The sequence below is a fragment of the Sus scrofa genome, chromosome 7, assembly GCF_000003025.6.
Source record: "Sus scrofa isolate TJ Tabasco breed Duroc chromosome 7, Sscrofa11.1, whole genome shotgun sequence".
In the NCBI taxonomy this organism is placed as follows: Eukaryota; Metazoa; Chordata; class Mammalia; order Artiodactyla; family Suidae; genus Sus; species Sus scrofa.
Genome location: NC_010449.5, coordinates 58644343 through 58671793, shown reverse-complemented (window position 1 = coordinate 58671793; position 27451 = coordinate 58644343). Strand labels below are relative to the sequence as shown.

General features: G+C 48.5%; 2 protein-coding genes across 3 annotated transcripts; one reads left to right on the top strand and one right to left on the bottom strand.

Annotated features, from left to right (window-relative positions):
- MPI (mannose phosphate isomerase) lies at positions 4991-13834 on the top strand. Its single transcript, NM_001253921.1, has 8 exons — positions 4991-5034; positions 5511-5638; positions 7052-7252; positions 8005-8146; positions 8483-8665; positions 11289-11462; positions 12619-12827; positions 13112-13834. Exons 1-8 carry the CDS (start codon positions 5019-5021, stop codon positions 13328-13330), a joined length of 1272 nt encoding a protein of 423 aa, NP_001240850.1. The 5' UTR covers positions 4991-5018; the 3' UTR covers positions 13331-13834.
- Positions 15561-21629, bottom strand: FAM219B (family with sequence similarity 219 member B). 2 transcript variants are annotated; one of them, XM_005666128.3, is made up of 5 exons: positions 20823-21629; positions 20531-20618; positions 19741-19818; positions 19267-19315; positions 15561-17552 (listed from the first exon to the last, which is right to left on the bottom strand). In XM_005666128.3, the coding sequence occupies exons 1-5, from the start codon at positions 21019-21021 to the stop codon at positions 17388-17390; spliced, it is 579 nt and encodes a 192-aa protein (XP_005666185.1). In that variant the 5' UTR covers positions 21022-21629; the 3' UTR covers positions 15561-17387. The 2 variants fall into 2 exon arrangements, with proteins under 2 accessions (XP_005666185.1, NP_001230511.1); NM_001243582.1 differs by having other exon boundaries at positions 16633-17555; positions 20823-21024.

The window sequence follows — 27451 nt, the reverse complement described above, 5'->3', positions numbered from 1 at the left end:
ATAGAGGCCCAAATTCTAGTTTGGCCTCCAGGTCTTAACAAGATCTGCCTCCACCTATCAACTCTTCTCATTCCTTCTTGTGCCTACCCTACCACCACAACATAGCCATGTGCATCCCAACTCTCCTAGTAGCTTTTCAGTGCTTCAGACTTCCCTTGTTCCTCCTGCCTCAGGGCCTTTGCACTGGACTTTTCCTTTTTCTGGTATGCTCTTAGCCCATGCTCTCATCATACCCCAGTTAACTCCTACTTATCCATCAAATCCAAGCTTATATGTCCCTTCCTCAGGAGTAGTCTCTCTTCACCAGAGATTAGATCAGCCCCACCCCCAATATAAACTCTTATATTACCCTGTGCTTTTCCTTTATAATACCTTGCACATTGTAAGTACACGCTTGTATAGATGATTTTTTATTTGTGTCTGTCTCTCCTGCTAGACTATAAGCTCCACAAGGGCACGAGTAGCCTCTGTTTTCCTCATTATTTCTGGCACTGACATAGTACTAAACACATGATAGACATTTAGCAAATATTTACTATTTCCCTCATCCACTTTTCTTAGGGTCCAGCTCACACTTCTTCAGGAAATGTCAAATGGGAGAATAGGAGGGACATATGTTTGTGTCCTATTAGAAGCTACCTACTCCTGGAGTTTCTGTTGTGGCTCAGTGTGTTAAGAATCTGACTAGAATCCATGAGGATGCAGGTTTGATCCATGGGTTAAAGAATCCAGCATTGCTGAGAACTACAGTGTAGGTTGCAGACGTGGCATGGACCTGGTGAGAGTGCGGCCCTTACTCCTTAACCCCCCAGGGCCATCCCTCGGAGGGCAATATAAGAAAAACCTCTTTTGGAATTCCCATGGTGGCGCAGTGGTTAACAAACCCGACTAGGAACCATGAGGTTGCAGGTTCAATCCCTGGCCTCACTCAGTGGGTTAAGGATCCGGCATTGCCATGAGCTGTGGAGTAGGTTGCAGACATGGCTCGGATCCTGTGTTGCTGTGGCTCTGGTGTAGGCCGGTGGCTACAGCTCCGATTAGACCCTTAGCCTGGGAACCTCCATATGCCATGGGTGCGACCCTACAAAAGACCAAAAAAAAAAAAAAAGAAAAACCTCTTGTGTTTCTCAGGTTAATTAAGGGCTCAGTCCCACAAGATTTCCCCCACTTCAGAGGCAAATTGCAAGTCCCAGGCTGTTCTCACCTGTACTTCTATAAATCAGGGTTCCCACGGCCCCCTCAGGTTCAATAATTTGCTAGAATGGCTTCCAGAACTCAGGTAAACACATTTACTGGCTTATTATATAATAAAAAGCATGATAAAGAGTACAAATGAATGGCCAGTTGAAGGGTGAGGTCCGGGTCCTGATCCCAGAGCTTTTGTCCTTGTAGAGCTGGGGTGTGCCACCTTTCTGGTAAGGGGATGTGTTCACCAGTCCAGAAGCTCTCTAAACCAGTAGTTCAGGGGAGTTCCTGCTGCAGCACAGTGGGTGAAGGATCTGGCGTTGCCACAGCTGTGGTGTAGATTGCAGCTGCAGCTCAGATTCATCTCCTGGCCCAAGAACTTCCATACGCCTCGGGTGTGGCTGAAATGAAGAAACAAAATAAACCATTAGGAGTTCCCTTCATGGCTCAGTGGTTAACAAATCCGACTAGGAACCATGAGGTTGCGGATTCGATCCCTGGCCTTGCTCAGTGGGTTAAGGATCCGGCATTGCCGTGAGCTGTGGTGTAGGTTGCAGACGCGGCTCAGATCAAGCGTTGCTGTGGGCTGTGGTGTAGGCCAGGGGCTACAGCTCCAATTCGACCCCTAGCCTGGGAACCTCCATATGCCTCAGGAGTGGCCCAAGAAAATGGCAAAAAAAAAAAAAAAATTAGTTCAGGGATTTTTATGGAGGCTTCATCATGTAGACATGATTAACTATTAACTCAACCTCTCCCCTCTTCCCTCCCCATAGCATGAGCGGTGTGGCTGAATATTCCAAGCTTCTAATCATGGCTTAGTCTTTCCGCCCCCATACTGAAGCTATCCAGGAGCCCACCAATTAAGACAAAAGATGCTCAGATCACCCAGGAAATTCCAAGAGACTTAGGAGCTCTGTGTCAGGAACCAAGTCAAAGACCAAGTATTAGAACAAAGGATGCCTGGAGTTCCCATTATGGCTCAGGGTGTTAAGAACCTGACTAATATCCATGAAGATGCGGTTTTGATCCCCAGCCTTACTCAGTGGGTTTAGGATCCCACATTGCTGAGAGCTGTGTCAGGTCGAAGAGGCACCTTGGATCTGGTGTTGCTGTGGCTATGGTATAGCCTGGCAGCTGCAGCTCCAATTTGACCCTTAACCCAGGAACTTCCATATGCCACAGGTGCAGCCCTAAAAAGAAAAAAGATGGCCCTACAACTCTTGCTGCTTAGGAAATTACAAAGGTTTTAGGTGCTCTGGCCAGGAGTTAGTTATTCTTTCATAGTATCACAGGCAGCATACAGAGATCTTTGCTGTGGCAGCCTCAGAGGAGAGCAGTCCACAGAACATGAGGCTATCCTGCCTCCTCCTTGATGTGTCTCACATCATCCCACCTGACCCTCCAGCAACCCTGTCAGTCCAGCATTATTACCCACATTCTTCAGAGGAAGACACTGATGCTCAGCTAGATTAAAAGTCCTGCATGTGACATTTGCCATCACCACAAAGCATCAGTGTGTTCCTGCTTAGATCACAGCAATTCATTCCTCAGACTCGCTGGCGAAAACTTGACATCCTCACAATAGTATACAAAGTTTTGCCTTTCCTCTCTAAACACCTGCCCTGCTCACTCTGCTCCAACCACTCTGGCCTCTGCTATTTACTCCAGAATATGACACATACATTCCCCTGTTCCCATTTTAGGGCCTTCGCTCTAGCTATATTTTCTGTCTAGAACATTCTCTTCGCCTCATTTCCAAGTCTGTGCTCAAATCTCACTTTCTCAATGAGACTTATCTAGACAACTTTTCTTTCTCTCCTTTTTTTTAGGGCCACACCCACGGCATATGGGGAAATTCCCATGCTAGGAGCTGTAGCCACCAGCCTACATCATAGCTCACAGCAACGCCAGAGCCTTAATTCGCTGAGTGAGGCAAGGGATCGAACCTGTGTCCTCATGTCCTCATGGATACTAGTCAGATTCGTTTTTGCTGAGCCATGACAAGAACTCCTCCTTTTTTTTTTTTTTTTCCTTTTTGCTTTTTAGGGTTGCATCCACGGCATATGGAGCTTCCCAGGCTAGGGGTCCAATCGGAGCTATAGCTGCCAGCCTATGCCACAGCCATAGCAACATGGGATCTGAGCCGCGTCTGTGACCTACACCACAGCTCATGGCAGCACCAGATCCTTAACCCACTGAGCAAGGCCAGGGATTGAACCCCCAACCTCATGGTTCCTAGTCAGATTTGTTTCCGCTGCAACACGATGGGAACTCCTTTTTTTTTTTTTTTGATGGTCACATCTGCGGCATATGGAAATTTCTGGGTCAGGGATTGAATCCGAACCACAGCTGCAACCTACACCAGCAGCTGTGGCAACGCAGGCTCCTTTAACCCACTGCAGCGGCAGGAGGATGGAACCTGCACCTTTGTAGCAACCTGAGCCCCTGCAGCTAGATTCTTAACCCACTGGCCACTGAAGTGGGGCTCCCCAGGCAACATTTTAAAATTCTACAAACTGCCTCCAACTCCCACACACTCCCCTTACTTTCTGTAATGCTTATCTTTCAACATACTATGTGATTTTCTGTTTGGCTACACCTTTGGCACTGCAGAAGCTTCTGGGCCAGGGATCAAACCTGAGCCACAGCTGTACAGAGCCACAGAAGTGACCCCTGGGGGAGTTCCCGTCGTGGTACAGTGGTTAATGAATCTGACTAGGAACCATGAGGTTGAGGGTTCGATCCCTGGCCTTGCTCAGTGGGTTAAGGATTTGGCGTTGCCATGAGCTGTGCTGTAGGTCACAGACGGCAGCTCGGATCCGGCGTTGCCGTGGCTCTGGTGTCAGCCAGTGGCTACAGCTCCCATTAGACCCCTGGCCTGGGAACCTCCATATGCTGCGGGAAGCAGCTCTAGAAAAGGTAAAAAGACCAAAAAAAAAAAAGTGACAACCTGGGATTCTTAACCTGCTCAGCCACCAGGGCACTCCGTGATTTACATATTTATTGCTGTCTTCCCTTCACCAGAATGTAAGCTCTACAGAGGCAAAGCAATCCTTATCTTGTTCTTGGGTGCATGTCCAGCCCTCAGAACAGTCTGTGGCATTTAGCAGGTTCTCAATAAATACGTGTCCAATGTACTCCAATGTTTATTGCAGCATTATTTACAATAGCCAAAACATGGAAACAACCTAAATGTCCATCGATAGAGGCGTGGATCAAGAAGATGTGGTACATATATACAATGGAATATTACTCAGCCATTAAAAAGAACGAAATACCTGCATTTTTAGCAACTTAGCATCATGCTAAGTGAAGTTAGAAATACAATGAGACACCAACATCAAATGTTTTCACTGACATGCGGAATTTGAAAAAAGGATAGACTGAACTTTGCAGAACAGATGCTGACTCACAGACATTGCAAAACTTATGGTCTCCGGAGGAGACAGTTTGGGGGTTGGGGAGATGTGCTTGGGCTGTGGGATGGAAATCCTGTGAAATCAGACTGTTATGATCATTATACAACTGCATATGTGATAAATTCATTTGAGTAATAAAAATAAATAAATAAATACGTGTCCAGTGAATGAATAAATGAATGAATACCGAGACCCAAAATTTTGGGCTGGAAGTCTCTGTGCTGTTGGGGGCTCCTCCTGAGAGCTGCAGGTTGGAAGAGGGATTGAAAGTGCGGGGAATGGCCGCACAGGACGCACGGGCTTCCAAGGAAGCGTTCGAGGAACTACATTTCCCATGAAGCTCTGGGCGCAGAAGGGCTGCGGGAGCTGCCGGGAAAGGTATACGTGTTGGATGCCAGGTTTGGTGCCGGAAGGATGGCCGCTCAACGAGGTGGGCTCTTAGCCGGGGTGCTGGCAAGCGTGGGGGGGTGGGTCGAGTGCTTGGACCCTTCCCGACCTGAAATGCCGGGTCGAACCCTCCCGTGGGGCTCTGCGGAAAGATGGATGGATGCCGGGTAGAGGAGGGGGCACTTCAGGTGGGAACAGAGCCGTTATTGCAGCCCTATAAGGAGAGCCTTCAGGGGAGGGGGCTGCGCGTGGGTCATTTCAAGAGCGGGTGCAGTGGAAGAGATTCCTCCCACTCCCTCTCCGTCACCTCAGCACAACAGCCTCATATCAGCAAAAGGTCCTTACTGCCCGTCTTACACATACGAACAGTGAGGCCTGCAAAGGTGCCTCAGCAACCTACAAATCCGTTATTTGACTCTATCCCCCAGACAAAACCCTCAGCTCGGTCTAGTTTCCCCGAAACAGGAGGGTCAGGTCTCAGGAATGGAGTGGAAGCTGACGTTCAATCTGTATCCCCAGTATTCCCACTTTCCTGTGTGGTGCAGCAGTATGCCTGGGGGAAGATGGGTTCCAACAGTGAAGTGGCTAGGCTGCTGGCTAGCAGTGATGCACTGGCTCAGATCTCAGAGGACAAGCCATATGCAGAGGTAAGACCCAGCTGTATTTCAGTCTACTTTACCAGCAGGTGAGACCAAGGGACTCCTCCACTCAAAGGGGTGGGGGGTGGTGCAGTCAGGTAGATCAGCAGGGAAGGGAAAACAGCAAAGACAGAGGAGGTCCTCTTGCCTCCTTAGGTCTGTGCAGGTTGATGAACCTAGATGGTAGCACCAAAAGAAGTGAGGTTTTGTCATAATAGACTGGGAATTCCAGTACCCTCCTTCCTCACCCAAGAACTCTCAGCACTTAATAAGTTTTATCTTATTTATTTTACATTTTTAGCACTTACTGAAATTTTTTTTTTGGTCTTTTTTTTGCCTTTTCTAGGGCCGCTCCCATGGCATATGGAGGTTCCCTGGCTAGGGGTCTAATTGCAGCTATAGCCGCCAGCCTATGCCACAGCCACAGCAACTCGGGATCCGAGCCGAGTCTGCAACCTACACCACAGCTCACAGCAATGCCGGATCCTTAACCCACTGAGCAAGGCCAGGGATTGAACCCGCAACCTCATGGTTCCTAGTCGGATTTGTTAACCACTGCACCACGACAGGAACTCCCAGCACTTACTGAATTTAATTCAGTCCTCCTTGACAATTAAAATTTTTACTCTAACTTTGACACTTTTAATGGCCTAAAATATATGTATTTCTCCTGCCCATTTAGTAGAGAAAAAGTGAAAGCACAGAAAGTCTTTAGTCTGTACTTTTGAGACTGGAATAAATTAATGTTAACCCCAGAGTTCCTGTCTTGGCTCAGTGGTTAACGAATCCGACTAGGAACCATGAGGTTGCAGGTTTGATCCCTGGGCTTGCTCAGTGGGTTAAGGGATCCGACATTGCTGTGAGCTGTGGTGTAAGTCGCAGATGCAGGTCAGATCCCGCGTTGCTGTGGCTCTGGCATAGGCCGGCGGCTGCGGCTCCTACTGGACCCCTAGCCTGGGAACGTCCATATGCCATGGGAGCGGCCCTAGAAATGGCAAAAAGACAAAAAAAAAAAAAAAAAAGAATGTTAACCCCTTATAGAGTCATGTAAATGAGTCAGAGATTTTCAGTGACCTTAACTGTGTAGGTTTTGTTCTCATTGGAGATTTCCAGTGACCTTAACAGTGCAGGTTTTGTTCTCATTGGACAGATGAGGAAACTGAGACCCAGGAAATAACTAGCCGTAACCTCCCCAGTTGGAGGCAAAGCCTGGACTAGGGTTTGGGTCTCTTGACTCCTGGGCTTCTGTGGTCTCTTGCTCCCATAGATATCTGTGATGGTACGAGCATTTGTACCCATTCCTGGAAGGCCCCTCTCAGAACTTAGCTGCTCTGTGGGGAGCACAGGGTTACAAATTGGGGCAGGCCAACTGGTGGTGCCAGATTCTTCCTTTTTTCCTCCCAAGTTTCCTGTTTTTTACAGCTGTGGATGGGGACCCACCCCAGGGGAGATTCCAAGATCCTTGACAACCGCATCTCACAGAAGACCCTAGGCCAGTGGATTGCTGAGAACCAGGAGTGCTTGGGTTCGAAGGTCAAGGACACCTTCAGTGGCAAGCTGCCCTTCCTCTTCAAAGTGCTGTCAGTTGAAACGGCCTTGTCCATCCAGGCACACCCTAACAAGGTAGAGAATCAGAGTAGGGCGCAGAGGTCAGGGTAGAGAAGAGCTTATGTCAAGGCCTTCCTACAACTTTGACTGCTGCTTTTACCCTGACCGTGTCAACTCCAGCCCAATACTAAGTCCAGGCCTGACAACTCCCAATTTAGCTCTGCAAAGCCAGTTGATGGTGACACATGTTGGCAGTTAAGTCTAAGTGACCAGCCGAGCAGCCTGTGCCAGGGGAGCTTCTTCAAGCTTATTCCTGGGCTCCCCTCAGCCATCCTAGGACTATTTATATCTGCCATTTTTCCATCTGGCTCTCTGAGTTCACCTTCTAGGGCAGGGCAGGTATCCTAGTCATTACCTCACTTCCACCCCCATAGTCTTTTTATACAAGCCCGTGAGTCACACCTTTTAAGCGTTTGTCCAGACTCCTCATTTCTCAATGAGCAAAGTAAGACCCAGAGAAGAGAGATTTACGCAGTCATACAGCTTGTTAGTGTCACAGCTTGGCTTGATGTCTGAGTTTCCTATTCGTACTCTATGTCTCTTAAAGCTTGCCCCAGCTCTCCTCCAGATTTGGCCCATGTGCCTGCCTTGGGTTGGCTGAACTCTGAGTTTCCGAATTATGCCTTGACTGGGCTCATTGCCAGAGGTAGGAAGCCACTGCTCTCTGGCAACTGGGGAAGGTAGAGAGCAAGTACTGGGTGGGACTGGTGTCCTCTTAGATGATTATGCACCTTAGCCATCCTCCTCTTCCCCTGGCTATCCCACAGGAGCTGGCAGAGAAGCTGCACCTGCAGGCTCCACAGCACTACCCTGATGCCAACCATAAGCCAGAGATAGCCATTGCCCTCACCTCCTTCCAGGGCTTATGTGGCTTCCGGCCAGTTGAAGAGATTGTGACCTTTCTGACGAGTAAGGTTGGGCAAAATGCTAAGAGCATGCATATTGGGTCCAGGTGCATGGGCAACCCAGGGCAGAGCTGGAACAGTGGCAGAGAGTAGAGGCTGAATGTCATAGGAACTGAGGGGTTGGTTGGCCTCATGAAGTCTTGACGCCCCTGGTGCAGGCCCATGAGACCAGGCTCATGTATAGTTGCTGAGGGCTGGTGGTGAGCAGCTGGTTTTCACTGCAAAGCATGCATAGCATTGCCTGCCCCCTTAGGGATGAGATGGGGAGGCCTCTTCCAGTTTCCCACTTTTGTGGGTTCCATCTTAACCATTCCTGATGTGGCCCCTGACCTTCCTGCAGAGGTGCCCGAGTTCCAGTTTCTAATTGGAGACAGTGCAGCAACACAGCTGAAGCAGAGCATAAGCCATGACTCCCAGGCTGTGGCCTCTGCTCTGCGGAGCTGTTTCTCCCATCTGATGAATAGCGAAAAGAAGGTAGTGGTGGAGCAGCTCAACCTGTTGGTGAAGCGGATCTCCCAACAAGGTGGGTGTTTTAGGCCTGCGTGTAATGCCCTGGCGTGGACCCCTGGCACAGACACTGGGCTATGGGGCTACGATTCTCAACTCAGTTAGAACTAGCCTGACTTAGCTGGCCTGATAGCGAGTTAGCATTTCTTCCCCAGTCTTTGTGGAGCAGGGCCCTCATTTGAGTGCTGCTTCCTAAGTGACCACTTTCTCTAGATGGCTGGCCTGAAGGACTATTAGGTGTCCACCCAGGTGTTCTGAGATCTCCCCAGCCCTGTAGCTGCTCTCCATGTGTGGTTTTATACTTTGGGGCTGGAGAGCAGGAGGGGGACAGAGGGATCTTCTTTCTACTCTGCCTGAAGTGCAGAGCTCTCAATTGTAGATCTTTCCTTCAGTTACCTGCTCTGTGCCCAACCTTGTGCTAACTCAGGAGAGTTCAGGAAATGACCGTGATGGGTGTGGTCATGTCACCTCTGGGCTGGGGAGTCAATATAAGCAGTGAAAACCAAGGCAGAACGGATTCTCTGCTAGGAGCTTATGTGGCATACATGACAAGGCCCCAGCCCCTTCTATAAGCGACTCTGGAGTTCTGGTTCTATTTCTACACATTTCCCCTACTACTTTTGAGCCACAAGGAACTATTTATTTTACTCAATCATACATTATTATTATTACTTATTTATTTATTTTTCTTAAGGGCAGAACATGCGGCATATGGAAGTTCCCAGGCTAGGGGTCAAATCGGAGCTGCAGTTGCTGGCGTACACCACAGCCATAGCAATGCCAGATACGAGCCGTGTCTGTGACCTATATACCACAACTCAAGGCAAAGCCAGACCGTTAATCCAGTAAGTGGGGCCAGGGATCGAACCCGCATCCTCATGGATACTAGTCAGGTTCGTTACTGCTGAGCCACAATGGGAACTCTCCCTTAGAAGGCTGTTTTTTTTTTTTTTTTTTTTTGGTATTTCCCTGCTTGCATGCCTCTCCCTTTAGGGCTTCTTGTACTCACAGGATTGCTGATTACTTCGTCTGGAGCTCCCGTAACACCCTGTTCATATGGCATGTATAGCCCTTAGCACCTGTGAGTAGATATCATCACATGCACACTTGTTCAAACTGGGGTTTTCGCCAGGCTGGGGACCTGTCTCAACCTTTGTGTGTCCCCACAGTGCTTAGCACAGAGTAGGCATTCAGCATGTCTTTGAACAATCCTCTAGTCCAGACCAGGTGATTCTTGCATTATGGCCCTGACACACTCTGCTTTTACTTAGAAACACCATCCTCTTTCTCTGCACACGCGGGGAAATCCAGCTCACCACCCTCCCTTCCTCCCTGCTCAGTTCCCAAGAAGCCTTTCCTCTCCACTCTAGCCCAGGCTGAGCTCACTCTCCCCTGGTCAGCCTCCAGGACACATTTTGGCCCTTGGTTGCATCCTGCCTCATGCCATCTGGGGTGACCAACCACCTCAGTTTGCCTAAGACTGAGTGAATTTCAGTGTTAAAAAAGGGAAAGACCTGGGCTGACTGGGACAGTTGGTCACCCCACATGGAACCCTTGGGTTATCTCCTAACTAGATTGTAAGCTCCTAAAGCAGTAATTCCCAAGCAGGGGACATCGACAATCTGGAGACATTTTTTGTTGTCAAACCTGGGTTTAGGGTACTAGTGATATCTTGTGGGTAGAGGTCAGGGATGCTGCTAAACACCCTATTATGCATAGGACAGCACCCACAACAGAAAGTTAATCTGGGGAGTTCCTGTCATGGCACAGCAGAAACGAATCCGACTAGTAACCATGAGGTTGTAGCTTCGATCCCTGGCCTCATTCAGTGGGTTAAGGATCCGGTGTTTCCATGGGCTGTGGTGTAGGTCGCAGACTTGGCTCAGATCTGGCATGACTGTGGCTGTGGCATAGGCCGACAGCTACAGCTCCAATTAATTAGACCCCTAGCCTGGGAAGTTCCGTATGACGCTGGTGCGGCCCTAAAAAGACCAAAAAAAAGAAAGAAAGAAAGAAAGAAAATCTGACCCCAAATGTCAGTAACGCTGAGATTGAGAAACAGTGTCCTAAATAATACTTTAGCCCTTTTAGTGCTTAGTGTAGTGGTGAACATAGAATAAAAATGGGGAAAACAGGAGTTCCCATCGTGGCTCAGTGGTTAAAGGATCCAGCGTTGCTGTGAGCTGTGGTGTAGGTTGCAGACGTGGCTCGGATTTGGCGTTGCTGTGGCTCTGGCAAAGGCTGGCAGCTACAGCTCTGATTAGACCTCTAGCCTGGGCACCTCCATATGCCATGGGTGCAGCCCCAGAAGAGACCAAAAAGGGGGGGGGCAGGGGTTTTCTTGTGGCACAGCAGGTTAAGGATCTGGCTTTTTCACTGCAGCAGTATGGGTTTGATCCCTGACCCAGGAACTTCCACATGCTGTAGGAGTGGCCAAAAAAAGGGGGGGGGATGGGGGAAGCAGCATCTGTGTAGGCTGGAATATTAAGGCAGGCTGGCCCCCAAAGGGCTGGGGGGTGACTAGAACAGCCCTTGGATTTCTGGACTCTTGTGGGTGGGGACTTCTTTTGCACTTTCCATGGCTGGGATGGGGCTGTGAATACCATTGAGTGTTTGTTCCTAAGTACTCTGTTCCTCAGTGGCTGCTGGAAACAACATGGAAGACATCTGTGGGGAGCTCTTGCTGCAGCTGCACCAGCAGTACCCAGGTGATATTGGGTGCTTTGCCATCTACTTCTTGAACCTGCTTACCCTGAAGCCAGGGGAGGCCATGTTTCTGGAGGCCAACGTGCCCCATGCCTACCTGAAAGGAGGTGAGCCACATTTCAGTAGTGACCCCACTGCCGTCCCTTCAGGTCTTGTTTCCCCATCTGGAAAAATGTGGGAGGGTGTGGTCGAGGAGACCACTTTTTTCTTTTCCTTTTTTTCTTCTTAGGGCTGCATTCGTGGTATGTGGCGGTTCCCAGGCTAGGGGTCTAATTGGAGCTGTAGCTGCCAGCCCACACCACAGCCAGAGCAACATGGTATCCGAGCCCCGTCTGCAACCTACACCACAGATCATTGTAATGCCGGGTCCTTAACCCACTGGGCAAGGCCAGGGATTGAACCTGCGTCATCATGGATGCTAGTCAGAGTCGATGACCACTGAGCCACTATGGGAACTCCGAGACCACCTTTAAAGTCTCTTCTAGCTCTGACCTTGCAGGGTTTCAGGGGTCAGCAGGGAAGTGGCCAGTAGGGATGGTGAATGCCAGCTTGGTTTTGGACACTGCTTGGATCCTCACACCAACCTTGTGAGGTCATGATACTCTTAACGTTAAGCCCTGTCATGTGTGTGGGAACCAAAATTTGAGTCCAAGACTATGGTTTGCTCCCTGTGACACACTGCCTTAACATATCTACAGAGATTTTATGCTAAAATACACGTTGGGAGTTTCTGCGGTGGCACAGTGGGTTAATGATCTGGCTTGTCTGTGTGATGTTGCCAGTTCCATTGCTGGCCCAGCTCAGTGTTAACCCACTGGTTAAGGATCCAGCATTGCCGCAGCTGTGGCATAGGTTGCAGATGCAGCTTGAATTCGAACTTTAGCCTGGGAGCTTCCATATGCTGTGGATGTGGCTGAAAAAGGGGAAAAAAAATACACATTGCTATAGAAGGGTGTCACGTATTGACTGCTGACTCTTTATCCACTCATGGACAGGATTCTGTGGTAGAAGGGGAGAATACAAAGTTTCCAGAGGGTTGGGGTTCCCTCAGGAGTTAACATGACTCTCCTTAAAAATGGTGGGTGACATGTCACCTCTTTTTGGTATCAAATATCTTAGCCCATTATCATAGAAAATGCAATTCACACATTTTTAACTAACTGCAGGGGGCTCATGGTGCTTAGGTTAGGAGGCTCAGCCCTGGAGAGCCAGACACTAAGGCATCCTTCGTTAGCTTAGCCCATGACAACTGTCTGTCCCCAGACTGCGTGGAATGCATGGCATGTTCAGACAACACGGTGCGTGCTGGCCTGACACCCAAGTTCATCGATGTGTCGACTCTGTGTGAAATGCTCAGCTATACCCCCAGCCCCAGCCAGGACAGGCTCTTCCCTCCAACACAGAGTCAAGAAGACCCTTACCTCGTTATCTATGACCCCCCTGTGCCAGACTTCACTGTTATGAAGATGGAGGTGAGTGGGGGCTGTGGTGAGTGTCTGTTGTGTGGTATGAACAATGCAGGCAAGAGCCACAATATAGCGTATACCTGGGGCTGGGTTTCCTTTCCACCAAGCTCATGTGGGGGAATGGCCACAGGGCCTGCCCACTCCTCTAGCAGGGACCAGACAAGGGCATCCATGCTGACAACCCGAGCAGTGGAGAAGGCAGCACAGCTCTCCCGCCCACTGCCCTTGGGGTTGTCCAGGGCCCCCTGTGAGCTGACAGTAGCTCAGACTTGCTGTTTTTTTCTGCCCAGGTACCTGGCTCCGTTCCTGAATACAAGGTCTTGGCACTAGACTCTGCCAGCATTCTCTTGATGGTTCAGGGAACAGTGACAGCCAGCACCCCCACAGCCCAGGCAACTATCCCCCTGCAGCGTGGCGGGGTGCTCTTCATTGGGGCCAATGAGAGTGTGTCACTGAAGCTCACTATGCCTGAGGACCTGCTGATGTTCCGTGCCTGCTGTCTACTGTAGAGACCACAGCCGTCCTGGCTTTCCTCTGCCAGTCACCCTACCTCCTGGCCAGCCTCACCTCTTCAGACCCAGCCCAAATCCCTTCCCTGCTCTGAGTTCTTTGGGTATACCCTGCAAGAGCAGGGTAGAGGAGTAAGCTTCAAAGTACTGATTCCTGAGCAGCCCTAGCCTGAACCGTCTTCTTCTGGGGGCAGAATCTGAGGACTAAGGGCTGACACTTCCCTTGTATTCTAGCTACCCTTGAGCTGGGCTCCCCTCAATGCAGGAAGCAGTAGCTCTGTTCCAGCCTGTAGCATTAGGCAGGATGGTGAAACCTGTGATTAGCTCAGCATCAGTCAGAGCAAGACAATTAATTTCTAAGAACAGGGTTCTGGCCCTGGGACTGCCTATTTCCTCAGCTGCAGAGAAGGAGGGGAAGGGAAGGCCTGGGGACTAACGTTGCTTACTCTGGCTCTGTCAAAGCAATTAAAGATCACTTGTGTTGAGGCCTGTGGGCTAAGAGCACTCAGCCTTTGCCATTCCAGTCCCTGAAGTGGGCTGAAAGAGCCCTCCCTGGATGTTGTCCAGTTTTTGCTTTATTCTTATATCAAACATTTCCCTGAAGTAGGCAGGCTAAGACTCCTGTGGACTTTATTTTTGATTTTCTTTTATTTTTTGCCGGAGGGGGGAGGGGGGTGCACCCATGGCATATGGAAGTTCCCAGGCTAAGGGTCTAATTGGAGCTGTAGCTACTGGCCTACACCACAGCCATAGCAGTGCAGCATCCAGGCCCTGGCCTATACCATAGCTCATGACAATGCTGGATCCCTGAACCACTGAGTGAGGGCAGGGATCAAACCCACATCCTCATGGATACTAGATGGATTCATTTCTGCTGCACTGTAACAGGAACTCCTCCTGTGGCCTTTTAAAGGAAGGTGTGGGACAGAGGGCCTGCTATAGTCTCTGCTGCAGAGCCTGGAAGCAAGCCTTGGGCCCTCCAGCCCTGCAGACAGTGGAAGGTGGGTTTAAGGATAGGTGTTGTCAGTGCAAGATTCTTCTCTCCTGTGTTTTAGTTGGCCTTAGCTAAGGCAGGGATCCTCAAGCTGAGGCCAGCAAGCTGGATCTGGTCATGCCCACTCACATACTATCCAGCTGTCAGCTGCTGTCCAGGCAAAGCTGAGTAGGAACGCCAGACTGTATGGCCTGTAAAGCCAAGTGTACTGACTGGCCATTCACACAGAAAGTTTGTCAACCACTTCTCTAGAGTACACTCAGTCACTCTAGAGACAGGATAATCTGATTAGTGTTGTGAAGAGAAAACTAGCTACTTTTTCTCTTCACTGGTAGGAAGTACCAAGGAGGACATCCGCTCACCTTGTGCCTACCCTCTAGAGGTGGGACACACCCTTGCAGGAGGTTGCACATGTTTTGCCATTGAAGTTCCTAACTGCCAGTCTCAGAATCCTGTCACCTTATAGTAGGCAGAGACCCAGGTTAGTGGCTCCTTCCTGTGGGGTAAGGGATCAGACTTGCACAAAAGGACCTTTCTGGGCTGTTGCCTGCATTAGACCTGTAGGATGGAATTCCAGGAAAACACCTTCAAAAGTTGAGCCGGGAGTTCCCTTGTGGCGCAGTGGGTTAAGGAACTGGCATTGTCCCTGCAGTAGCTCAGGTTGCTGCTGTGGCATGAGTTCAATCCCTGGCCCTAGAACTTCCACATGTCTCAGGTGTGGCCAAAAAAAAAAAGTTCTAGCTAATCTGTTCTGGGTTCTTTTTGGCCTTTAGTAAATTAAATAAAAACCTGGGAAGAAAGGATCTGCTAAAGGAAACTCATTTTTTTTCCTTTTTAGGTCTGCACCTGCAGCATATGGAACTTCCCAGGCTAGGGGTTGAATCAGAGTTATAGATGCCAGCCTACACCACAGCCACAGCAGCACCAGATCTTAACACACTGAGCGAGGCCAGGGATTGAACCTGCGTCCTCATAGATACTGGTCATTCATTTCCGCTGAGCCATGACAGGAACTCCCAGGAAACTCATTCTAAAGAGAAGTGATATGCAAAGGCCTATTCCATCCATGGTCTTCAGTGAGCAGGCCTGAAAACGACACCCACTGGGAAAAGAAGAGGTCCTTAGAGGAACGGTCACAGTTGGGGCGATTAGGCTATTTCTTCATTTCAGAATTCAAAAAGGGAATGACTGAATGGTCTAGGCCTTTCTTAAAAATTCTAGTGCAACACAGACGGCTCAACTAGCATGATTGTGTTTATTCTTATAAACTTACAGAGCCGTAGAAGCCTAAGCCAGGAGTTCTATAGAGTATTCTGTAAACACCATACAGGACCGCTCCCATCTGTGAGGTAAGCCTGAATACACCTTGACTCCCCAGGGCACTGTCACCTGCAAAACACCCAGCACTGTTAATTAAGGCAGTTTGGTTCTAGGTACCTTGGTGCCTTTACTGGTGACATTTTAGCCTGTGGCTTCTAGCCCAAGACAATTGACCAATTCTACCCTGCCTCCCTGCATGGTGTTCCGGAAATTTTTTCTATAAAAGTAATGCCTACCAGACAAGGTCAACCAGCTCTAGAACATTCCAGGGACAAGTGCAACCCAAAATACCAGTGTTGATTTATAGCAATGACCACTGGAGGTCTTAGTCTTGAGGTCCCACTGCTACCCTCACTCCCAGAAGCTGTCACTCAGGCTACACTGTCCTAACCAAATGAAGCAACAAACTGGGCATGTTCCCAAGTTGGGGCCCACCTCAATCCTGACTACCATACCCCTCATGATTTTAGACAGGAAAAAAAGAGGAACCACTGAAAAACTAAATTCCAGAGAGAGACCTGGTATAGCAAGAGATGCTATTTAGTGGGAGATTAGGCCTGTGTTGCACCCAGAGGTTTACTCTATAAAGTCTAACCCCAAGTATGCACTGTGAGGCCCATGCTGTGGTCAGAGGCATCTAGATGCAACTGAATGGCCCTTACTAGGGTGAAGGGAGGCCCTGTGCAATGGCAAGATTATCTCCTTGGGTAGGGGCCTTGGGAGCTTCCACAGGTCCCTCCTCACTGTGAGCCTCCATCTATGCCAAAGCCCACACAGAGCTGTGCTAGTATACATATCCACTGCTCCTCAAGTTTAAAAAGCTGAACAAGTGGTAAGGCCCCTCACTGCTCCTGCAGCTCCCTCTGCTGGTAACCAAAAACTGCAGGCCTCTGGGGCAAGCTCCAGAACCTTCATCCTAACGTAGCTTAAAGACTAGATACTGTCTGACCAAGGTGAACAGTGGCAACCAAAGAAAGACAAATTTTGTCTGCACGGTAGAGCAGTTTTCCTCTAACTATTGATGGAGTGACTGGAGTCACTGAACAGACAGTTGGACCAGCTGGGGCTGCTCTGAGTCCAGGGATTCTGGAAGCCTTGATGAGGCTGTGCCATCAAGCAACCTGCTGTACTCCCTGCCCTAGTCAAACAGGCATGATGTAAAGAGGCCAAAGGGCCTGCTTTATGCTCTCTTGAAGGTAAGGTGTAACCCATCCTGGAACTAGGAAGAGGAAGAGAGCGTATGAAATGCCTTGAACTGAACTGGTCCCAAATAAATTCTTGTTCAAAGATTCTCTTGCAAAAGCCATAAAATGCCTTTTATATTCTGCCTCCATATATTACACCACCAGGACAGCCTGGGCACAAAAGCTCTCTTTTCCCTCCATAGAGCATGATGACAAATACTAGTCAAGATGTCTGCAAGTTTTTCTGTTAGCCAGCTTTGTCTCTCACCATAAGAACCAGAATTCCTCTGTTCTTGCCCTTATTAAAGTGGTTTCTCCAAACTCTGCTCCAGCAGCAGAGGAAAACTCCAGAATTCTACTTATTACCCTATGGCTCAGATGGGGGCCTCTGGCTAAGAAGCACCAGGTGAGGGGTAACTGCAGGTCACTGACTTTCCTAGAGCATCAGTGCTTCCAGTGTTTTGGGGCTGATGACAGTTCCCACCACACTCTGTCACCCCTGATGGGCCAAGTGGACTCTGCAGGCATGGTGAGCAGGACCCATCTTAGGGGATTTTGTCTACTGGAGGGTACAGGAGGAAGAGTTCCCAGGACAGCACCAGCAGCAGGAGCATGTTGAAGAGGCCATAGGTTTGGGGGGGATAAGGTCCAAGTCCTCATCATCTGGAATCTCATCCAGGTGATACCCATCCTGGAGCAGCTGCCGGCTCACATCCTGGTTCACCTGCTAAGAGCGTGAGAGGAGACAACTATAAGCCAGGCTGCAAATGACTGCTGCTCAAAAGGGTGACCCACATTTCCTTACTGAGGCTTCCTGTCCACACTCCACCCTCAGGCCAATCCCACACATCCCTGGACTACAGGAGGAAGTGCCACCTTTTCCTACCTGTGCCTCACCCTGTACTGAGCCAGTACTGTCCAAGCTGCCTTGTCACTTGCCTCCAAGGAAACTGCCCTCACTAAAGAATCCTGAGGGAGCTGATGAAAGTATCAGATTCCAGATTATATTTGTAAGTCAAGCCCTAACCATTCCCACTGAGAACCCAGGTTGGTCCCTATGAGGGCTGAAGAATATGGAACAATGTACCAGAACTATGGGTTAGAGTAGAACAGGGTGCAGAATGGCTTTTTCTGCACTGCCAGTAAGACATGTTATTCTTTGATGCCAACAGAGCTCATTCCTTGCAAAGTGGAACCTGTTAGCCTGGCTTCACCAGTTCCACTGAGCAGAAGGAAAATGAGCCTAGGAAGTCTAGGCCTTTCTCTGGCTCTCAGCTAATTTTTCTCTTCAGTTTTAACAATCTTAGGCATCCAGACATTCAAAGAAGATACAATTTTCAAACTGCCTGTATTCTTTTTGGCAGAAACTCAGGGGTTATCCAAGGGTTTCCAGGAAAATAAGGACAAGATACCAGCAGTATAGTCTTCATCCCAGCACTTCACCTCTATCAAAGGCAGTAAGATGCACATGCCAGGACTTTACATCCCTGGTTTTGTTTTTTTTTTGCTTGTTAGGGCTGCACCCACGGCATATGGAGGTTCCCAGGCTAGGGGTCTAATCAGAGCTACAGCTGCTATCCTACACCACAGCCACAGCAACGCAGGATCCGAGCCATGTCTGTGACCTACACCACAGCTCACGGCAACACCAGATCCTTAACCCATTAAGCAAGGCCAGGGATCGAACCCGCAACCTCATGGTTCCTAGCTGGATTCGTTTCCACTGCGCCACACAGGAACTCCACATTCCTGTGTTTTTGTGTAGGACAATCACTCTGGAAACATGTCCAAAAGGCCAGCCCAGGAGTATCTCAGTCTCAGTTCTCATAGATGGAACAACTGAAGGAATAGAAGTTGTCTGGCTTGGAAGAAAGCAAGCTTGGTGGAAGACAGATGGGGAGGGATGAGAAGGCTTAACTCAGATAAGAAACAATCAAAACAAGGGAGACTAGAATTACTGTGTGACAATGGAGGCAGGACTAGGACTACTACATCCAAGCTGCAGGCGACATCTGAAATTAGTAAGGAAGACTTAAGAGCTACCTGAATTGTGTGTTGGGGTAGGAGGTGGAGATAGGCAGCCAGATTTCTTGGAGACACTGAATACCCAATTACAATGAGCATTCAAACAAGTAGAGGGTGGTAAACACTTAGCTGAGATTTATCAAGAGGATTCCTTTTGTAAGTGGTGGCCTGGATTAGAAGACTTGTGAGGTCATTTGCAGCCCTAAGGGTCTGTGGTCTCTTGAACTTTCAACAGCCCTTCTTAGTTAGACACCTTTACTTCTGCTGGGGGGAGAGTGCAGAGTAGAAGACTGGAGGACAAACCACAAGTCTGGCACAGTGCCGTGCATACAGCAGGAACCAGACAAGCATTTGGCAGTGGCAGTGACACTGCCTTCAGCCTGGCCCCACACAGAAAGGCGCTCTGGACTTGCCTCTGCAGAGGAATACCCGGAGGAGTATCTGGATTCCAGCTCCCCATCACTAGAAGATGAAGACAGTCAGATCAGGGAGATGCCTGTGGAGTACAGCTATAAACAGCACGGTGCAGAGCATGCAAAGGGGTTTGGGGGACTTGTGAAGCAAAGACCACACACCATAAAACTCAAGCCCAGAATGTGCCATGAGTATAAATAGCTCCTTCCACTGGCTCCAGCAGGGACAGGGTCACTGGCACTAACAGTGCAGACATTATAGGGTAGGATGATTTCCCCAGATAAGGTTGGTGCTTCAAATCCAAGAGCAGCAAGATGACCTATGAGTCCTCTAAGCAAGCCATCCTGGGAAGGGATAGTGCAGCCCTGGAACATGCACAAAAGGTCTTGGAAGAGACAGGGAATAAGCAAAGCAAGTGATCTGCAATTTTACCCAAATCACTCCCCAAGGGTATTTCCAAGGAGTGCACTTACCTGTCAGAGTCAAGGGACACCAGGTTTTCATCTGGACTCTGACTAAGAGCAGTATAGCCCTTGTTAAACTTCACTGACCTAAGGGGAGATGGGGGGAAAACCAAGCATAGGTAAAGCACCAGCTTTTCGCAGCGAAAGCCAGAGTCCTCACCCTTATGGGAAAAAACCCAACTGATGGCACTACTCCTGACTTGCCTTCTACCTGGTCACACAGCCACCACTGCCTGCCATGTATGTGGCTACAGCTCCTCAGAATATGCACTTCCTCACACCACTCCCCCTGCTGCTCCTGAAGAAAAGCACACCCCCTCTTTAATGAATTGGGAAAAGCCCTGTCTCCCCACCTAATTTAACCAGGGAACAGAAAAAGTTCTTAGGCAAATTCCTTCACCTGCTTTAGCCCTTATTTGTAAGAGAGGCCCTGGATAAAGTCCCACCCAATCCTTAGAGTTTACCATTCTGTTAGAAGCAAACAAACAGCCCTGACTTCCCACACTGCTCTCCATCCTCACTCTTTGGGGCCCCAGCCACTATATTCCTCCCTAACTTAGTGAATGACCCTACTCACTGACAAAACTTATTCCAAAGCCCTTTCCTTGAAATCATCACATTCTAGAAGGAAAAGAAAAGGTGGTTCCTCTTCTCATTTTAATGCAGTGAACCTGACAGGTTGGCTTCAGGGGAATCACTAGTTCGGCCCCTAAACGTGTGTTTGCTTTCTGTCTCCCGGCCTGAACACTAAAGCCTTCTCTGGAAACGGTTGCACAGAGGAAGTGGCGCTTGCTGAGACCTTTTTCCTGAAGAGTCGGGGCGGTTCGGCGCGGCACCCAGCATGCCCTTTCTCCGCAAAACTGCCTTGGCCAGGTCCCGGTGTTTCTCTGGAAGTCAAAGGGCCGCAGTCAGAGGGATCCTCCCCATTCCGCAGTGTATCCCAAACGCCAGGAGCCCGCTCTCCGAACGGATTTTGAGGTGCGGGAGCGGGCTGCAGGTGCCCCTCCAGGGTCGCCCCGGTGCGGCTCCGGAGCCCGCCCGGGGACACAGCAGCCCGCCCCGGCAGAGAACCCCCACCAGGCAGCACTCACGCAACTTGGCCTGAATGGAAGGCGCGCGCGTCACCATGTATGGCCCCCGCTTCTCCACAGCAGCCAGAGTCCGCTCCCCAAGCCGGGGTACTCCAATACCGCTTCGGCCGGAGGGCGGACCTGCAGACCCAGCACCGCTGGGCCGGGGTCCCAGAACGGACGCCAGAACCGCGTGCCCACTGGGCTCCGCTGTCGCCATCGCTTGGCCACGCCCCTCCGGGTGGTGGAGCCCCGCCTCCTGGCTAACCAGCCAGCAACCGGGAAGGAGGCGGTCTCTCCTCGAGCAAGATGGCGGCGCGCGGGCGCAGATTGTACCCGCCTGAGCTTTCCGGTCCCATCAGTTGCGGGGTTGGCTCAATTGTTCCGCCCTTCCGGAGGGTTTGGATTGCTGCAGTCCCGCCTTTCTGGCACACCACGTGCTTTTAGTTGGCCTGAGTTCCTGGCTGTCAAACTAAATTTTTTCTCTAGTGGAAATTAAATATCAATATTTTCGGGGTGGCCGCGGATGTGCACCTGCGGACTTCGAGCTCTTTGCGCCCTGGTGCGCACGCGCTCCTCGTGGTATCTGCGCATGGGTCCTCTTGCCACAGCCGCAGCTCCCCCAGGGCGGACCGGGGAGAGCTTGGATTGAACCAGAAAGAGCAGTAGGAGACAGGAACGTGTCAGCGCCCTTCTCCAGAAAAGAAACTAGGCGCGGGAAAACAGTTTAAAGACCTTGTGGAGGTCACACAACCAGAGACACTGCCTGCGCTGATACTCTAATGTCAAGTCCAGGTTATTTCCAACACCACGCAATGCCTGAGACCTTGGATGAGGCTGACTCTCTCTAGGACTCAGTTTTCACATATTATTATTATTTTTTGTCTTTTTAGGGCCGCACCCGTGGCATATGGAGGTTTCCAGCCTACCGGGTCTAATCGGAGCTACAGCTGCCGGCCTATGCCACAGCCACAGCAACGCGGGATCCAAGCAGTGTCTGCAACCTACACCACAGCTCACGGCAGCGCCGGATCCTTAACCCACTGAGTGAGGCCAGGGGTGGAACCCGCATCCTCATGGCTCTTAGTCGGATTCGTTTCTGCTGCTCCACCGGGAACTCCAGTTTCCACGTTTTAAAATGGAACCAATATCACTACCCTTCTTACAGCGACAAACAAGGGCAAAATAGGCCTTGGGAAGAAGAATGAAAGTGTGTCCAGGCCGGAGCTGTCACAGCTCGTGACTTCTCTGGCCCCCAAGGGATGTGTTTGTAGCTGGCTGGTAAGTAGCTCCAGATCCTTGTAGTAACTGCGAAATCTCATGAGGCTGTCCCAAGGCTAATTTATTAGTCTCCACAGGGTAGTTCAAAAATGTACAACTTATGAGCCTCCAGGGCCACAAAAACAGTTGAGTGGGAGTGTGATTAGGCGGGATAGGAGAAAATAATTTATGACTGCGTTTTTTAAAGTTTTATTTTTTAGAGCCACAGGTGCGGCATATGAAAGTTCCCAGGCTAGGGGTGGAATCAGAGCGGCAGGTGCAGGCCTATGCCACAGCCACATCAACTCGGGATCCTTAGTCTGAATCCTCATGGATACTAGTAGGGTTTGTTTCTGCTGAACCACAATGAGAACTCCTAGAACTAAATTTTTTGAAAAATGAGAAGCAGAGTTCTTTCGTGGCACAGTGAGTTAAGAATCCAGCATTGTCACTACAGCAGCTTGGGTAGCTGCAGTGGCGTGGGTTCCATCCCTGGTCCAGGAACTCCTGTGCCCCCAAAAAGAAAAATCAGAAGCATAAAGGAATGCTATTTTGGTTGATTCCACCATTTTTGACCTCCAGAAGCAACGACTTCATATGACTCAATATTTTCTCCTTTTGACTACTACTTCTGTTAAGCAAATGATGCTTACATTTGGTTGGATTCGCCAGTTAGGTGGTAAACCTGGAATTCGAACCTAGCCTGTGGACTCCAAAGAGGTGGTTTTCCTCATGGCTATTGCTGCCTGTTAAGCTGATGGATATTTCACTAAGGGCCAAAAAAATGTGACCAGAACCTTTCCACATTACAAAATCTCCAGGAACTAGTAGCCAAAAAGTCACCCATCCATGTCACTCTGGGTCTCCCATTACTAGTGCTCAGCTAATTGTTATGTCATTGAATATGAGCCCTGAACCCAGATTTTAATTCTTTATCTGTGTCCTTATTTGAGGAACAGGGATTTTAATAGTACTTGCATAATAGAATTTATAAGGTTAAATCCTAAGGTGCTTGGAATGGTACCTGGCATGTACTAAGTGCTCAAGAAATGTAATCTTAGGAAGTTTACAGTGTTTTAAGTATGTAGTGTTTATTCTCTCATTTCGATTTACCCTCCCCAAGGGCAGACTTCCTTATTTATTTATTTATATTTTTATTTTTTACTTTTCAGGGCAGCACCCACGGCACATGGAAGTTCCCAGGCTAGGGGGTGAATCGGAGCTAGAGCTGCTGGCCTGTGCCACAGCCACAGCGACATGGGATTTGAGCTGTGTCCGTGATCTACACCACAGCTCACAGTAATGCCAGATCATTAACCCAGCAAGGCCAGGGATCAAACCTGTTTCTTCGTGGATACTAGTCGGGTTCATTACCCTGAGCCACTATGAGAACTCCCTATTAGATATTTTATTATCTTTGATGCAATTGTAAATAGGATTGTTTTAATTTCTTTCTGATAGCTTTTAAGTGTATAGAAACAACATATTTCGATACATTGATTTTGTATCTTGATGCTTTACAGTATTTACTAGTTGTGACAGTTTCTTTAGTTGTTTTTTTTTTTTTTTTTTTTTTTTTTTTTTTTTTTTTGCTTTATAGGGCCGCACTCATGGCATATGGAGGTTCCCACGCTAGGGGTCCAGAGCCACAGCAACTCGCTGAGCCGCGTCTACAACCTATACCCCAGTTCACGGCAACACCAGATCCTTAACCCACCGAGCAAGGCCAGGGATCAAACCCGAAACCTCATGGTTCCTAGTCGGATTCGTTAACGACTGAGCCACGACAGGAACTCCTCTTTAGGGTTTTGTTTTGTTTTTTTTAAATATATATCATGTCATCTGCAAATAGTGAGTTTCACTTCTTCCTTACAATCTGGCTATCTTTTCTTTTGCTTGCCCAATTGCTCTGCCTAGGACTTCCAATGCTATATTGAGTAAAAGTGGTGAGAGTGGGCATTCTTGTCTTGTTCCTGATCTTAGAGGAAAAGCTTTCAGTGTTCACCATTGAGTATGCTGTTAGTTGTGGGCTTGTCATATATGACTTTTAGTATGTTGAGGCACATTCTATCCCACGTTGTTGAGTGTCATAAATTAAGCTGAATTTTGTCCTGTGCTTTTTCTCCATCTAGTGAGATGACTATACAATTTTCATCCTTTATTTTGTTAATATGGTGTGTCATACTGATTTAGTTGTGACTTTCAAACTATCCCTGCATTCCTGGAATAAATCCCACTTAATTCATTCAGGTCATTTGACCCTTTTAACAATTATTGAATTTTTTGCTAATATTTTATTGAGGATTTTTGCATCTGTGTTCATCAGGATGAATTTTTTATCCTGCTACTTCTTTCTGAGGTCCTCTCTTCCCATCTGACCAGGTTTCAGACTCTACCCTTTGACCTTTCCTATCACTGGTAGAGCACAATGGTCAGGTGGAGCCTAAGAACATGCAGCTCTTTCTGGGTCTCCAGGTCACCAGCCCCACCTTAATCACATTAATCCATGTCATCTCCCTCTAGGGAAGATTATTTCCTAATCCAATCCTTACAGCATCTTCATATGGTATTATCATACCTACTTCACATATGTATAAGGGAACTGAGGGTCACGGGGATTTACTGACTTGTTGAAAGCCAGAGAGTTGTACAAGAGTTGAATCCTTATCTGCCTCAAAATCTTGACCTGTATTTGTATCAGTCAGGTGTGACTTTAATGTTATGGACTGAATTGTGCTCCCACCCACATAAATTCATATGTTGAAGCCCTAACCTCCATGTGATTGTATTTGGAACTAGAGCATTTAAGGAGGTGATTAAGGTTAAATGAGGTCATAAAGGTGGAGCCCTAATAGGACTGGTGTCCTTGTAAGAAAATTCCCTGGTGGCTTAGCAGTTAAGGATCTGGTGTTATCATTGCTGTGGCTCAGGTCACTACTGTGGCACAGGTTTGATCCCTAGCCTGGGAACTTCTGCATATCATTCGTTGGGTGCAGCCAAAAACCAAAAACCAAAAACAGGGAGTTCCTATTATGGCTCAGTGGGTTAAGAACATGACATCTCTGTGAGTATGCAGGTTCATTTCCTGGCCTCGCCCAGTGGGTTAAAGATCCAGCATTTCCATGTATGTGGCATGGGCTTCAGCTATGGCTCTGATTCAACCCCATGCTTGAGAACTTCCATGTGCCGCAGGTTGGGGTGAAAGAGTACCACAATGGGAACTAGGCATATATTTGGACAAAACTTCATTCAAAAAGACACATGGGGGAGTTCCTGTCGTGGCTCAGGGGAAACGAATCTGATTAGCATTCTTGAGGATGCAGGTTCAGTCCCTGGCCTCCCTCAGTGAGTTGGGGAACTAGTGTTGCCGTGAGCTGTAGTGCAGGTCACAGATGTGGCTTGGATCCTGTGTTGCTGTGGCTGGCAACTGTAGCTCTAATTTGACTCCTAGCCTGGGAACTTTCATATGCCACCAGAGCAGCTGTTTAAAAAAAAAAAGATACATGTACCCCTACGCTCTCACTGCAGCACTATTCACAATAGCCAAGATACAGAAAAACCTAATGTCATGGACAGATAAATGGATTAAGAAGATGTTTTATTTATATATATATGTATATATATATATACACACACACACAATGGAATACTACTCAGCCATAAAAAGAGTGAAATGATGCCATTTCCAGCAACATGGATGCAATTAGAGTTTCTCATACTATGTGAAGTCAGTCAGAGAAAGACAAATATCACATGATATCACTTATATGTGCAATCTAAAATATGGCACAGGAGTTCCAGTCGTGGCTCAGTGGTTAACAAATCTGACTAGGAACCATGAGGTTGCAGGTTCGATCCCTTGCCTTGCTCAGGTGGGTTAAGGTTCCGGCGTTGTCGTGAGCTCGGGTGTAGGTTGCAGATGCAGCTCGGATCCCGTGTGGCTGTGGCTCTGGTGTAGGCCGGTGGCTACAGCTCCGATTAGACCCCTAGCCTGGGTGCGGCCCTAGAAGAGACAAAATAAATAAAATAAAATAAAATAAAATGGCATATAGATGAACCTATCTACAAAACAGAAACGGACTCAGACATAGAGAGCAGACTTGTAGTTGCCAAGGGGCAAGGGAGTGGGATGGACTGGGAGTTTGGGGTTAAGTAGGTGTAAACTATTCCATTTAGAATGGATAAGCAATGAGATCCTGCTGTACAGCACAGGGAACTATGTCCAATCACTGGTGACAGATAAATATGAGAAAAAAAATGCATAACTGGGTTATTTTGCTTTACAGCAGAATCTGACATCACAGGAGTTCTCTTTGTGGCTCAGTGGTTAACAAATCTGACTAGGATCCATGAGGATTCAGGTTTGATCCCTGGCCTTGTTCAATGGGTTAAGGATCTGGCATTGCCGTGGGCTGTGGTGTAGGCCAGCAGCTGCAGCTCCCATTGAACTCCTAGCCTGGGAACCTCCATGTGCCACAAGCATGGACCTTAAAAGCAAAACAACAACAACAACAACAACAAAAAACACATTGTAAATCACCTATAATAAAAAAATTAAAAAAAATTTCAACCTAGTATTAATCCAATTTGCCTAATGCTGCTGCCTGAACTGGCTATATCAGAAGTCACTTAAACCTTAGAGTTCCTGCTGTGGCTCAGTGGTTAACGAATCCAAGTAGGAACCATGAGGTTGCAGGTCAATCCCTGACTTAGCTCAGTGGATTAAGGATCTGGTGTTGCTGTGAGCTGGGGTGTAGATCGCAGACACGGCTTGGATTCTGGGTTGCTGTGGCTGTGGTATAGGCTGGCAGCTATAGCTTGGACTGGATCCCTAGCCTGGGAACCTCCATATGCCGAGGGTGCAGCCCTAGAAAAGGCAAAAAGACAAAAAAAAGTCACTCAAACCTAGAACCTCATCTAGCAGCTAGTTTCCAGTATTATGGGGCTTCTAAAGTAAGAGAGGATTTATATTTCATTCTTTCAAGAAGTAAACCCATTTACTCAGTGTTTTAAGCAGAAACCAAATTCCACAGCAGATTCTTTAATGCCCTAGGCTAATACAGTACTGCTAGGTAAAAACAGTAGGGAAGGAAAGAGGAACTAAAGGGGTGGCTACCACACAACCCATCCACAAGACTATCACAATGACTACTTTAAAATTTTATTTCCCCTCTTTGGGAAGGTACACAATTTGATCTGTCCCCACAGACAACCAATCCCCTAAGCCCAGGGTACTTGGTGGCCCTGTCAATAAGAAAATTCTAGGAGTTCCTGTCGTGGCGCAGTGGTTAACGAATCTGACTAGGAACCATGAGGTTGCGGGTTTGATCCCTGGCCTTGCTCAGTGGGTTAAGGATCCAGCGTTGCTGTGGCTCTGGTGTGGGCTGGCA